The sequence below is a fragment of the Dromiciops gliroides genome, chromosome 1, assembly GCF_019393635.1.
Source record: "Dromiciops gliroides isolate mDroGli1 chromosome 1, mDroGli1.pri, whole genome shotgun sequence".
NCBI lineage: Eukaryota > Metazoa > Chordata > Mammalia > Microbiotheria > Microbiotheriidae > Dromiciops > Dromiciops gliroides.
The window spans coordinates 422503836-422518849 of NC_057861.1; the positions used below are offsets into that span (position 1 = coordinate 422503836).

A 15014-nucleotide genomic window follows, 5' to 3' on the forward strand; every position below is an offset into this window, starting at 1 on the left:
TAGGTAGGCATTGTATAGAAAAAGGTAAGTAAGGTTTCTCTTACACTCCATGGAAGATATACAGCGTTTAAATGGTGATACATTTGAATACTATACTTATTAACTGAATTTTGGTAGCATAACTTGAAAACTTAAACTTTATTACTGAATACTTGACTTTTATAATTATGTAAATAATATTTGTTTGATTTTTTTTATTTGTAAGGTACCTCCTATTCAGGTTATGAAGCAGCAGTATATTCAGCTGCCTCCTCCTACTACCAACAACAGCAGCAGCAACAGAAGCAAGCGGCGGCAGCAGCAGCTGCTGCTGCTGCAACAGCTGCCTGGACAGGGACCACCTTTACTAAAAAAGCACCATTCCAAAATAAACAACTGAAACCAAAACAGCCTCCCAAACCACCCCAGATTCACTATTGTGATGTTTGTAAGATCAGCTGTGCTGGACCACAGGTATCTACATTTTATATTACTGCAAGTCTTAATGATCATATTTGACAAGTGTGGACGGCATTCTAAGTTTTTTTCCCCTGAAAATAGTGGAATTTGGGCCAAAACATTTTTCTTTGAAAGGAGTTATTGCTATTAAGACTTAAAAATAATAGTTTAAAGGGCAGCTAGATGGCACAGTGGATAGAGCACCAGCCCTGGAGTCAGGAGGACCTGAGTTCAAATCCAGCCTCAGACCCTTGACACTTACTAGCTGTGTGACCCTGGGCAAGTCACTTAACCCCAATTGCCTTACCAAAAAAAAAATCACTATATAAAAATAATAGTTTAAGAGAATAACAATGATGAACATTAATGTAAATAAGAGGCAAATAAAGCTATTTATATGAAAGACATTTTATTTTTTTCAAACTGAAACTTTGAGTTTTATGTTTATTTTAGATTTTTGCCGCCTTTCTTTACAAAAATGCACATTTTATTTTAGAAAGCCTTTGGAGAAAGCACCTCCCATTTTGGGAAGGAGGGTGTTATCTTCCCTTTTTTTCCTTAATCTCTCTAAAGCTATATTTTATTCTTGGAAATTTCATAAACTCAGAGGCTTTAGGAGCTAAAAGGGACCTAATTTCTTCATTTTACAGATGAGAAAACATTATTTAGTATAATATTTTTAGGGCATATAAACAAAGAAGTAATTTCTGAAATACTATAAGAATCTTTAGTGAACCATTTTTAGAAGAGCTATAGGCCACCCTAATATAAAAATGGATTTCTTTATAAGTGGGGAGTAAAATAATGACTAATTTGTATGTGTAGCACGTGGACAACATCTAGTTGCTTAATAGTCACATCATATATAGGGAAGGGCTTAGGAATTTTGGCAGCAAGAAAGCTCATTCAGAGTGCTGGATAAATTAGCACAGGAGACCTGGTTGGTTTTTTTTACTCTTTGTTTGTTTGATTCTAGCCAATAGTTCTTCTTTATATATGATTTGAGCATGTTTCTGTCTCTTGTCAGTATCAAACATATTCAAATCTCATCCCAGGCATGATCTGATCTCCCTTTTTCTAAAGGGCCTAAAAATATAGTGAGAGTTTAGTAACTAGAAAATTGCAGGTATGTTTCTGGGAAGAGGAAGGCAGTTCCTTGATGTTTTCCTTCCTGCTCTCTATTGAGTCTTCAAAACTTTATCTTGTTTTAAGCTTACTGGATTAGGTATTGTTTCATCAAGGAAACACTCCGTGTTCCTCGAAGAAACAGTATGTTACATAAACCAAAAAACTATAAGCACTGATTGAATTGTAGGCATCCATCTATCTTGTATATTCTTATATATGTGTATGACTGAATCTACACTGTCCTTCATCCTTCATCCCAAGGAAGTATGATATCATTGAGGTTGAGTATGCATATGGCATGTAGCCCGCGGAATGAACATGTGATGGGGTGCTGCCATTGAGGATATATATGCATGGCTTCGGTCTTGGTATATAATGACATCATAGGGTTAGAATGTGAATATACAGGGATTATGTGGGGCCCTCAGGTGAGTTTAAGAGGAAATGATACCATGAGATAACAGATGTAAGAATTTCGCCAGTAACAGAAATAATGTCCTTTGAGAAGGGGTCCTAATGGAATCAGAGATACTATGAGATTGATGATAATTATAAAAGAATTATGTGTCCATTGTAGTGAGTGGATATGTAAGATGTAAAGGCTAGAGCATTTTGTATAATAAAATGTTCTTAGGGGCAGCTAGGTGGCACAGTGGATAGAGCACCGGCCCTGGAATCAGGAGTACCTGGGTTCAAATCCGGTCTCAGACACTTAACATTTACTAGCTGTGTGTGACCCTGGGCAAGTCACTTAACCCCAATTGCCTCACCAAAAAAAAAAAATTAATAAATGAATAAAATGTTCTTAGAGCTGAATGTGTAATGCTAGGCATGGCTGAAATAGAATGTAATGCATAGAGATCACAAAAAGAAATTATGGAATTTAAGACTGGATATGGTACTTGTTGATATGGGATGACTACAAGACAATATGAATGAATGAATGGAGGCATTCATTTCAACAAACATTAAGCTTTTGTGCAAGACACTTAGTCTTTGGGAATAAAGAAAGAAAAACAAGACAATTCCTCTCCTTAGGAAAGTTTATATTCTCCTGGTTGAGGGTGTGGAATCCACAGCATACATACAAATAAGTAAATATAAAATTATTTGAGGAGTGAATGAATGCATACCAAAGCAGGTTAGATGACAAGATGGCCAGGGTAGAATATAAAGCATGACTGAGGGTGCGCACACACACCCACACTACACAGGCTTGCACTTAAAACTATACCATTGGGCTCCAGGGCAGAAATTCCAAAACTGAGTAGGTTAAGCCCCCCCAGAATATAGTCTGTGATGTTGAGGGGCAATGACAAGAAGAAGATGGTTGGACTGATAATTGAAGAGTGTCTGAGATTGGCTAGGGAGATAGCACTAACATCTAGAAGGACACATGTATAAGAGCATTGGACTTATAGTCAAGAAAACTAACATTCTAGACCTGTTTCTGCCTCTCAAAACTGATTTGGAGACATTTTGGTTTAATAAGCATTTATTAAGCATCTGCTCTGTGCATAGTCCCTATTGGGGCATGCAATAGTTACAAATTTAAATGATAGTTTCATGTAATGTTACAGACTAGTAGACTATAAGCTTAACTTCTCTTTTTCTTCATCTATAAAAATGAAGATATTAGATCAGATCTCTAAGGTCCCTTTCAGTTCTAAGTCTTTTATGTATATGAGTAGTGCTAATTAATAGCCTTTTTCAAAGAAAAGTCATAAATTTTTAAATCAAATATGATGTGATTAAAGGATCACTCCAAAGCCCTGGAAAGTGTCTTAAAGACCCTGACCTTGGGCGAGTCACTAAACTTTGGTAGGCCTCAGTTTCTATATCTATAAAATGGGGGAGGGGATGTCCAAGATTTCTTCTAAGGAAAGCATTAAACCTATTACTCTGCTTCCTCATTCTCTTATAATTAAAACTGCTTTTGTTCAAGTAGTACTGGCATTAATGATGTGTTAAATTTTTATACCCTTTTTCTTGTTTGTTAATATTAGAACTGGTTTAAATTATTTTTTTATTCTAAATGTACAGCATATTTCAGTTAAATTATGGATTAAATGAGTTTTTGTTAATTTTATTACCATTTGTAATGTTTCTCTGGGAAATTGCAGAGTTCCAAACAATTAAATGACAAATGGCCTTTTGGAACTCAACCTGTTTGTAAACTGGTATCTTTCTATGTATTGACTATAGCTAGATTTTTGTTGATGTAGAATATTTATTTATGGAATATGAATGTCTCTTCCCTACTTGCTTTTGAATCTGTTGCTAATGGTACATATACATTTACCATCATTGTCTTTTGATTTAGGAAAGAATAGTATATCCTTTGTCTAGTCAGTTGTGTTTTTAGTAAAGGAGAACTCCCATGATTCTGAAAATTACTGCATTTTATTAGGAATCATAGTCTACAGAGCCACCAATAAAGTAGAATAAATTTGCCTAGTTTGTAAGAAATTTTATAATCTAATCTTCAACTACTAGAAAAAGTTATCTTGACTTTTAAAATGAGTGTTAAGAGGTTTTCAAATTGGATAATACTGAATGGTGTACAAATGAAGGAAAATGTTTTCTTTTAAAACAGACTTATAAAGAGCATTTAGAAGGACAGAAACACAAAAAAAAGGAAGCTGCATTGAAAGCTTCTCAAAACACCAGCAGCAGCAGCACCTCCATTCGTGGGACTCAAAATCAACTACGTTGTGAGCTCTGTGATGTGTCTTGTACAGGAGCAGATGCATATGCAGCACACATTCGTGGTGCTAAGCATCAGAAAGTAGGTGCCTTTTCTCTCACACACAAAGACACACATGCATGCGCACATACACTTATATATACCCCCTTCTGTCTTCATCTTTGGCATAGGGATTTAAGTAGAAGTAAAGGTTGTTTTTCAAATTTCAGAGAGTTTAACGATATTGCTTCATGATTTCTGTGATAACTATGGAAAATATTTGTTATTGCCTTCCTTTCACTAAAATACCTAATGCATTACTGAATTTGTTTTTTAAGTCTACTTTGTAGAAACTGAATTAGAGGACTAATTTCATTAATTGGAAATTATTGAGTGCTATTATTTCCTTTCTTTCTGTTAAGTTTGTGTCTTATTGGATATCACCTTGGATAAGTCCTTTAATCTGTCTTTGCCTTGGTAAAAGCAATGAGCATACATATTTGCTCATGTAAAAATAAAAATTCTTTAGAAGTAAGCTCCTCTAGAAATTTAAAATAAATCCCTTAAAGATTGTGTCCAATATACACATGTGGATAGGCTAGGAACTCTACAGGCTAATTAAAAATTATGTATTTTTACCATTGAGAAGTTTATAACAAAAAAAATAGTATTTTTTGATGTGTAGGCTTATCACAGCTCCCTAATTTTACAGGTGGAGAAACTGAGGCCTAGAAGTTTAATGAATTGCCTAAGATTACCTAGCTAAGTAATAAATATCTGTGTATATATAACAGATAAAATTATACTGATTAGAAAAGGGATAGTTGGACTTCCCTTTAAGTGTTTATTACTTTTAAAATATGCATGTTTTACACAGTATGTTGACTGATAACTATTAAAATGTGTTTTTATAGGTGGTAAAGTTACACACAAAACTTGGCAAACCCATTCCTTCAACGGAACCAAATGTTGTTACCCAAGCTACTTCTTCAACAGCTGCATCTGCTTCTAAATCAACTGCCTCTACTTCTGGTATTGCAGCTAGCAACAATACTGTGAATTCTTCAGTTGTGACTTCTGCAGTTAAAGTTCTTACACCTGCTACAAACACAGGTCTCAATACAGCATCAAATACTAAAGCATCAACTGTGCCTGCAAGTATGGCTGCAAAGAAAACATCTACACCCAAAATAAACTTTGTTGGCAAGTATAGATGTCCTTTGCTATGAGACATATTTAGACAACTTGGAAAGTTCACAAGATAGTATTTTATATGAAAACTAATTGGAATGTTATTTGGGGGGGGGGGTTGCAGGGCAGTGGGGGTTAAGTGACTTGCCCAAGGTCACACAACTAGTAAGTGTCAAGTGTCTGAGGCCAGATTTGAACTCAGGAACTCCTGAATCCAGGGCCAGTACTTTATCCACTGCACCACTAGCCACTCCCAGAATGTTATTTTTATAAAGAATATAATTAACCATTTAATCATTTTTGTTTCTTCACCTATTCAGCAGGATATAGTCATCACCAGTAATTTTAAAAAGAATGTTTACAATTTTAAACCTATTTTTACAAGACACTAAGCAAACTAAGATTAGATTTCAGGTGATCAGAAGTTGATAAAATTTTAAAGGAAATTAGAAGACAAGACTGTTTCAGCCTTCCTTCATCTTTGATTTGTTGAAATTACCTTGGGCAGCATGAATTTAAAAAATGGAAAATTCTATGTAAAAATTTGGTAGTGTACTGCTAGCTTACTTTCTCCATTTGTAAAGCGGAGAATACCATCCAGACTAATGAGGAGTAAAGATATTATGTATACTTTCGGGTAACTTATTCTACTTTTTAATAAAACTCAAAAGCTTAAACGTTCTCAAGTCCTTAAGCCAAAAGGTCTATCTTGTGATAAGTAAGTAGTGGTATTGTTTTAGGAAGATTATAGACATTCCAATTTAATTTTATGAAATTTGTTTATCGTTAAAATTTACAAACTTATATATACCCTTTTTCTAGGTGGCAATAAGTTGCCGTCAATTAAAACAGAAGATTTGAAAGGTACCGAAAGTATTAAACCTACCCCTGCCACTTCTGCTGTACAGACCCAAGAAGTAAAATCAGACACATCAGACCCAGTGACACCTACAACTCTTGCTGCTTTGCAGAGTGATGTGCAGCCTGTAGGCCATGACTATGTTGAGGAGGTATTGAACTGAGAATATGGTTATTGCTAAATTTAAACTATAGATTTGTTGTGAAAATGTGTTTCTGGGGAGAGAACTTATTCTTGTTCATTTACAAATCTTTATTTTCATAACTTCTATGTTAATCATATTAAATAAGATGACACTTTAAAAAATGTATTCACTACAGGATTACCCCACACTCTAGCCTAGAAAAACTTTTAGTTTCTTTGTTTTTCATCTTTATTCTTTGCCTGATAGCAGTCCACTTAGTGATATTTAACCATCCAGAATGGTACACATAAGCAAAAAGGCCTCAGCATTAAAGAAAATAGCCCAGACAAAGCCATGACATTTTTTTTCATAAGAGGGGGAAATGAAGCTTAACAAGCCAAAACATCCTTGAGGATGAGAAGTTGGGAAACCTTGAATTTAGTTTCTCAAGTTTATTAACTCATATGAAGAGAAGGATTGGACGAGACCTCTGTACTCCCTCTGAATGTGTGATTCTTTGAACCTTCCAGATGAAAAGACAATAGAACTCTGTCTGAAGCAGGAAGAAATGTTATCTCACCACCAGAGACAAGAGTAAATGTGCTCATTAAATACTTGTGCTTTGGAAAAGCCATGTCTGTTTGCAACGTTTTCTTATATTAGTGCCACTGTCATAAGGCAGTCTATTTTAGGAGGCTCCAAAGACATTGTTGTACTGTAACATTGCATGATAATTTATATTCTCAGTAGTAAACCTAAATCATCAAGAAAATGTTATGTTCTTCATCCTCCGTATATTGAGAAGGGGAAATGTATCATTTTTAGGAAAAATTACACTAAAACACTATTAATGAGAAACTATGGTAAGCCTTAGGGGGGTATATTAAGGTTTCCTGCTCTGAAGAAATTTACTGACTAGCAAGATAATTAAGCTGTATCTACACATATTTCAATTATCTTGAAAATTCACTCATTCAGAATAACACATCAAGTACATCCAGTATTACTGTATTTCTGAGGATCAGGGTTAGAGATGGTAGTAAAAATTTAAACCTATCAGTAGTCCATATAACAAATATACTAGGCAGCAGTGTGGCTCAATTGGAAGCAGCATTAGCCTAGGAATCAGAGGATTTGTTTTCTAGTCTGAGTTCTGTTAATGACTAAGTGATATCAGGTAAGTTCTCCAGGCTCTAGTGAAGTGAGGAAAGGTTTTTCACTAAATGATTTCTAAGTTATCTTCTAGATTTGAGGTTCCATTATTCTACTTATTCTTCTAATTAGTTGTGGTACCTCAAATTTCAGTAGCAACTGAATTCATCATGTGTATAGATGTAGACTCTACATTCAAATCTAAATATGTAAATAAAGGGAAATTGGTATTAACACAGTGCCTGGCACAGGTGGTGTTTAACAAGTGCAGACTTAATTGAATTACAGAGGAGGTCTTGCTTTACCAACAGAAACTGTTTACAAGCCAGAGTCAAAAGATGAATCCTTACCCAAATTCCTTGATGGGCCACTCTGTCAAGCCCACAAGCACTTCAGACACTTTGTGTTTCCTTTCTCTGGCTACAACTAATTGTGATTAATGAAATAGTCTTTCCATCATTAGCCTATAGAATTTTGAAAATGAATGAATGATATCAATTTTAATATATAAATATATCTTCCTGTTTTTAATTTTCTTCATTTGTTTCTTTAGGTACGAAATGATGAAGGGAAAGTAATTCGGTTCCATTGTAAGCTATGTGAGTGTAGCTTTAATGATCCCAATGCCAAGGAGATGCACTTAAAAGGAAGAAGGCACAGACTTCAATATAAAGTTAGTGGGGATTGCTATTGTTGCTTTGTATTTATATTTACATCCTAGAAAACAAAAAAATCAAAATGACATCATTCTGATCATATGGGAACTCTTAGTCTAAGGGTGACCCACAAGACAAATCTTTTTTCTCACTGAAATTAATGCAACTTCCTAGTTTTTACATATTTGAAATTATATGTACCCATGTGTTTAATCACTTTTTTTCTTTTATTTCTTGTTGGAATTTTAAGGGCATACTAAGAAATTATAATTGCATGACCATAGAATGTTTGAAAGATGTGAGAATCTCCAGACATATAGAGTCTTTGGTGTAATTTCTGCATATGACACTTTGGGAGTCTAATTTGAGTTACTATATATATCTGAAAACTATATTAATTTTATTCAATTTCTTTCCAATTATTATGAATTAGTGACGCTTTGCTGTAATGACTTGCCTTCAATGGGAGAATTTAAAAGAATATAACTAAATAAATACACATAATATTGAAAAAATGTGCTGAAAAGATTGATGAAAAATAAATTTTTGTTTATAGAAAAAAGTAAATCCAGATTTACAAGTGGAAGTAAAGCCCAGTATTCGAGCAAGAAAAATTCAAGAAGAGAAAATGAGGAAGCAAATGCAGAAGGAAGAATACTGGAGAAGACGTGAAGAAGAGGAGCGCTGGAGAATGGAAATGAGGTACTATTTTTCATTTTTAAAAAATATGGGGGCCAGTTAGGTGGCGCAGTGGATAAAGCACCGACCCTGGATTCAGGAAGACCTGAGTTCAGATCTGACCTCAGACACTTGACGACTAACTGTGTGACCCTGGGCAAGTTGCTTAACCCTCATTGCCCTGCCCCAAAAAAAAATTTTTTGTTTTTTTGTTTTTTTGTGAGGCAATTGGGGTTAAGTGACTTGCCCAGGGTCACACAGCTAGTGTTAAGTGTCTGAGGCTGGATTTGAACTCAGGTACTCCTGACTCCAGGGCCCGTGCTCTATCCACTGCGCCACCTAGCTGCCCCAATTCTTTTTTAATGAAAAAAATTTTTTTTTAAATGAAAAATTGCCTTATACTTGCTAAACAATTTAGTTGTGAATACCTGAATAAATTAATGGTAACTTTGATGTTTTTAGGCAATGTAAGTTTGTTTACTGTACTTGAAACTTTCAGGGAGCAGCAGCAGGAATCTGCTCACATTGTAGCTCCTTAAAGGAATGTTTTGGAACTTTTTTAGCAAAATTAAACAAATCACCTAAATGTTGAATTTCATGTCTGAGGGAGGAATCACTAGGTAGCCTCAGGTGCTAAAGATAAATAATTTGTTCTTTTGGTTCTTTCTCCCCCCCCTTTCCATTCCTTCTTTATTGATTTAAAAAAATTTTTTTCCAGTTACATGTAAAGGTAGTTTTTAACATTCATTTTTATAAGTGTAAGGGCTAAAGTATCCGGCAGGTGGCGTCATTCCAATCATTACATAAGATTTAGAGTTCCAAATTTTTCTCCCTTTCCTACCCCCTCCATCTGTATGAGTCATATATGCACAATCCACAAGTACACTTTTTATTTTTATTCTGTGTTTAGTCAATATCAGTTCTTTCTCTGGAGGTGTAGTATGCTTTATCATTAGTCCTTTGGGATTGTCTTGGATCATTGCTGAGAGTAGTTAAGTCATTCACAGTTGCTCATAGAACAATACTGCTGTCACTGTACACAGTGTCTTCCTGGTTATGCTCACTTCACTATACATGAATTCATGAGTCCTTCCAGGTTTTTCTGAAATCATCCTGCTTGTCATTTCTTATAGCACACTAACATTCCATTACAATTGTATACCACAGCTTGTTCAGTCAATCCTCAATTTTTGGACATCCCTTTGATTCCCAATTCTTAACCACCACAAAGAGTTGCTGTAAATATTTTTTGTATGATTTTTTTTCCTTTTCTCTTTTTCACAATTACTATTGCTGTTTCCCTCTATCCTATTCCCTTCCCCATGATATTTACTCTATTATCTATCTTCTTTCACCCTATCTCTCCTCAAAAGGGATTTGCTTCTGACTACCCCCTCCCCCAGTCTGCTCTCCCTTCTTTTGCCCCTCCCCCCTTATCCCCTTCCCCTCCTGTTTTCCTGCAGGGATAGATAGATTACTCTACCCAGTTGAGTGTGTATGTTAATCCCTCCTTGAGACAACTCTGATGAGATTATGGTCTTTGAACCAATTCTGATGAGTGTAAAATTCATTTACTGCCCTACTCTTCCCCCATCTCTCCCCCCACTCCATAACCCCTTCCCTGTTTCTTTCATGTGAGATTTCACCCACATTCTACCTTTCCCCTTCCCCTTCCCCCAGTGCATTCCTCTCACCCCTCAATTTTACCCTAAAGATGTCACCAAAGGACAGCTAGGTGACACAGTGGACAAAGCACCTACCCTGGACCCAGGAGGACCCAAGCCCAAATCTGGCCCTAGACACAAGGCACTCACCTACTGCACAACCTCAGGCATGTCACCCAACTCCACCCCACAAAAAGAGATAAACATAAAATACTTTGCAGATATCATCCCTTCATAATCAATTCCCACCTATGCCCTCTGTCTAAATTTATTTCTATCCTCTTCCCTAATATTGAGAAAGTTCTTATGAGTTTAGAAGTACCAATTTCTCATGTAGCAATGTAAACAGTTTAACCTTTTAACATCCCTCTTAATTTATTTTTCCTGTTTACCTTTTTATGCTTCTCTAGGGTTTTGTATTTGAAAGCCAAATTTTCCATTCATTTCAGGTCTTTTCATCACAAATACCTGAAAGTCCTCTTTTTCATTGAAGTTCCATTTTTTCCTCTCAAAGATTATACTCAGTTTTGCTGGGTAGGTGACTCTTGGTTATAATCCCAGTTCCTTTGTCCTCTGGAATATCATATTCCGTGCCCTCTGGTCTTTTAATGTAGAAGCTTGCTAGATCTTTTGCTATCCTGAATGTGGCTCTCCACAGTACTTAAATTCTTTCTTTTTGGCAGTTTGCAATATTTTCTCTTTGACCTGGGAGCTCCGGAATTTGGCAATAATATTCCTGGGAGTTTTCCTCTTGGGATCTCTTTCAGGGGGTGATCGGTGGATTCTTTCAATTTCTATTTTACCTTCTGCTTCTAGAATATCAGGGCAATTTTCCCTGACTTTCTTAGAAGATGATATCTGAGCTCTTTCCTTGATCATGGTTTTCAGGTAGTCCAGTAATTTTCAAATTATCTCTCCTGGATCTGTTTTCCAGATCAGTTTTTCCAAGAAGATACTTCACATTGCCCTCTGTTTTTTTATTCATTTGGATTTGCTTTATTGTGTCTTGGTTTCTCATAAAGTCACTAGCTTCCATTTGTTCAATCCTAATTCTTAGGCAATTATTTTTGTCAGAGAGCTTTTCCATTTGACTTTTCAAGCTGTTGACTTTTTTCTCATGTCTTTCCTGTATCACCCTTATTTCTCTTTCCATTTTTCCTCTACCTCTCTGACTTTATCTTCAAAGTCCTTTTTGAGCACCTGTCTTTTTGCTTTTTTATTTCTTTCTCTCTCTCTCTCTCTCTCTCTCTCTCTCTCTCTTTTTCTCTCTCTCTCTTTCTTTCTTTCTTTCTTTCTTGGTCATTGAGGGTTAAGAGACTTGCCCAGGGTCACACAGCTAATAAGTGTCAAGTGTCTAAGGCTAGATTTGAACTCAGGTCCTCCTGAATCCAGGGCTTGATGCTTTATCCACTGTGCCACCTAGCTGCCCCTTGAGCACCTCTGTGGCCTGAAACTAATATTTTTCTTGGAAGCTTTAAATGTAGGGGCCCTAATATTCCTATCCTCTTCTAAGGGTGCACCTTGATCTTCCTTGTCACTAAATAAGCTTTCTATGGTTTGCAATTTTCTCTGCCTGCTTATCCTGCCTGTCTTTCATTTGACTTTTAACTTTTTAGTGTGAGGTCCTGCTTCCAGGACATACTGTCCCAAGCTTCAGGGGGTCCTAGGTGTTATGATTTAATGAGGGGCAGTTTCTTCACTTGCCTGGCCCTTTCTCTGGTCCATAGATAACCCCAGGCCAACTTGCCAGTCAACCAGCCAGCAAAACTTTATGTGCCTTGGTTGCTAGCTCCAATGAGCCTGCGTCCCTCCCCCACCTGGACCACCACCGCTCAAGGTTTCTTCCTGGTTCCCCACTGGGGTAAGACAATCCCCCCATAGACTCCCTGCATCCAGCTAGCTGTTCAGCCCTCTCACCAGACCATGAGCTTAGTTCCAGAAATTTAGTGATTCGGAGCCTCAGGGGTAAGTTTCTCTGGCTCAGCCTGCCTGGGGCTATATTTGTGTTGGCACAGTTGTGGGGCTGGACTCTCCTTCCAGCCCGGCTCCCCCTTCTGCTGAACTTCCAAGGTGTCTTTAGCTGGAATATAATCTCAGCCATCTTTTTGTGGGTTCTGCTGCTCCGGGAGTTGTTTTCTGGCTGTGTTTGGAGTTTTGGGGGGGGGGTAATTGTGTCAGGAAGTCTAAGCAATTACTACCTTTCTTCCCCTTTGGTTCTAATATATTAATTTTTATAAACTAAATTGGTTAATAAAAATGTACAAACTAATTAGAGATGAAGCTTTGATTTTGATTGTAAAAACATCATTTATTAGAATGCATATATTCAAAACATTTTAAGGCTTAATTTGATTTTTGTATTGGAAATTGTTTTGACAATTATGGTAGATTTCAGAATCTTAGTATTGGTAAGCAGACATATGAAGAAACAATATGAATGATAATTATTTCTCCTTTGAGAACAGGACAAGAAAGAACAAGCTTAATGGGTTTACATTAAATTTGATTATAATAAACACATCCTCAATGGAAAAATTGGGAAACACTGGATTGTTTCCAAGAAAACTAATGATAACCCCCCTTCAAAAGAGTATGTAAAAAAACTTTTGTCTGAGGGGTTTCAAGTTTAGTGATTTATAGAGTAGTAAAATTTTGTGACTTAGCATAACAACAGTTTTATTAACTCATTTAGGCCCAGTAGTCTAGTTAAATTGTTTTTATTTGTAGTTTTTTTTTAATGATCATAACATACTAAACTTTCTATTTGTTATTATACCTATAACACAAACGACAGTGTGGGGTAGTGGATAGTGAACTTGACCTCAAAACCAAGTAAACCTGGATGTAAATCACGACTGTGACGTTTGCTAGGTATTTTGTCCTGGACAAATCATTTAGTCTTTCAGTATGCTAGGCAAATCTCTGAAACCATAAGTTGCAGAAAGAGTACCCATCTGCACTTTTAGACAGTCCCAATCTCAATGAAATCATATATCTAGGACCTGTTCTTACTTCTATACTCTGTTCTGGGCCCTCTCTTCTCTTTATAGAATTTCATTTGATGATCTCATCAGCTTCCATGAATTATATTATCTCTGTGCTAATGATTCTCAGATTTTGTTATTCGACTCTCATCTCTCTACTGACCTCCAGTCTCAAGTCTCCAACTACCTATTAAACATCTTGAACTAGATGTCTCATAGACATCTCAAACTCAGTATGTCCCATATTAACTCATTATCTAAACTCTTCCAAACTTACCTATTACTGTCAAGGACACCACTCCCAACCCTTCAGTCCTAGAAGCTAGATGTCATCTTCAAGTCCTCACTTTTTTCTCTTTGTAACGATTCACAAATATTCCTCATTCTCTCCTACAATACTGACACCACCCTTGTGAGGCCTCATTACTCCATGCCTGGACTCTTGCAATAGCCCGCTGATCTCATCTGCCGGCCACAATCTCTTCTAACTCCTGTCTATCCTTCAGGACCTAAATGATCTTCCTAAAGCACAGATATGACCGTGTCATTCTTGTACTCAGCAAACTCCAGTGGCTCCCTGTCATCTCGTGGATCAAATATAAAATCCTCTGTTTGGTATTCAGAACCCTTTATAATATTCTCTGACCCCTACCTTTCCTCCACTACATAATACTCTGAAATCCATTAACACTGGCCTCCTTGCTACTTCTTGATCAAGACACCATTCTCAACGCCAGACCTTTTCACTCCCTTCTCATCTCTGCCTTCTGGCTTCTCTGGATTCCTTCAAGTCCCAGCTAAAATCTTAGCTTCTTCTAGAAAACTTTTCCTAACCCCCTGTAATTCTAGTGCTTTTCCTCATTGAATATTTCTGTTTTATCCTGTGTATAACTTGTTTGTACAGTTACTTGTGTATTGTTTTCCTTGTTAGACTTGTGAGCTCCTTAAGAGTGGGAACTCTATTTTACTTTTCTTTTTTAATCCCTAGCACTTAGCACAGTGCCTGGCACATAAGGTTTATTAACTATTGATTTAGTCCCTCCTATATCTGCCTGAATATAAACCACGTTTCCTGAAAATTTGGCCTATATGAACTCAGAGTCTAGCTTCTGTTTGCACTGTTCAGCACATATGGTGTAAGCCTTATTGGTCTTAGGAGTCGTAAATATATACCTTATAGTTTACAAAGTTGAGTCTCAGGGTAGCTAGGTGGTGCAGTGGATAAAGCACCACCCTGAATTCAAGAAGACCTGAGTTCAAATCAGGCCTCAGGCACTTAATACTTAATAATAACTGTGTGACTGTGGGTAAGTCACTTAGCCCTCTTTGCCCCACCTAAATTAAAAAAAAAAAAGTAGAGTCTCATTTGAGCCCCATAACAACTCTGATGTAGATACCACGGCTGGTATCCCAGTTTTACAAATAACAGAACTAAGCCTTAGGTTAAGAGATTT

At 36.5% G+C, this 15014-nt stretch overlaps 1 protein-coding gene across 2 annotated transcripts in view; it reads left to right on the forward strand.

Moving 5' to 3' along the window:
* ZFR (zinc finger RNA binding protein) overlaps nt 1-15014 on the forward strand; it is a 75577-nt gene that overhangs the window by 30220 nt on the left and 30343 nt on the right. For both annotated transcript variants that reach the window (XM_044002111.1, XM_044002121.1), the window contains 6 exons: nt 206-453; nt 4163-4354; nt 5167-5455; nt 6266-6453; nt 8132-8251; nt 8791-8936. In XM_044002111.1, the coding sequence (XP_043858046.1) occupies nt 206-453; nt 4163-4354; nt 5167-5455; nt 6266-6453; nt 8132-8251; nt 8791-8936 (1183 nt within the window). The remainder of the gene's footprint in view (nt 1-205; nt 454-4162; nt 4355-5166; nt 5456-6265; nt 6454-8131; nt 8252-8790; nt 8937-15014) is intronic.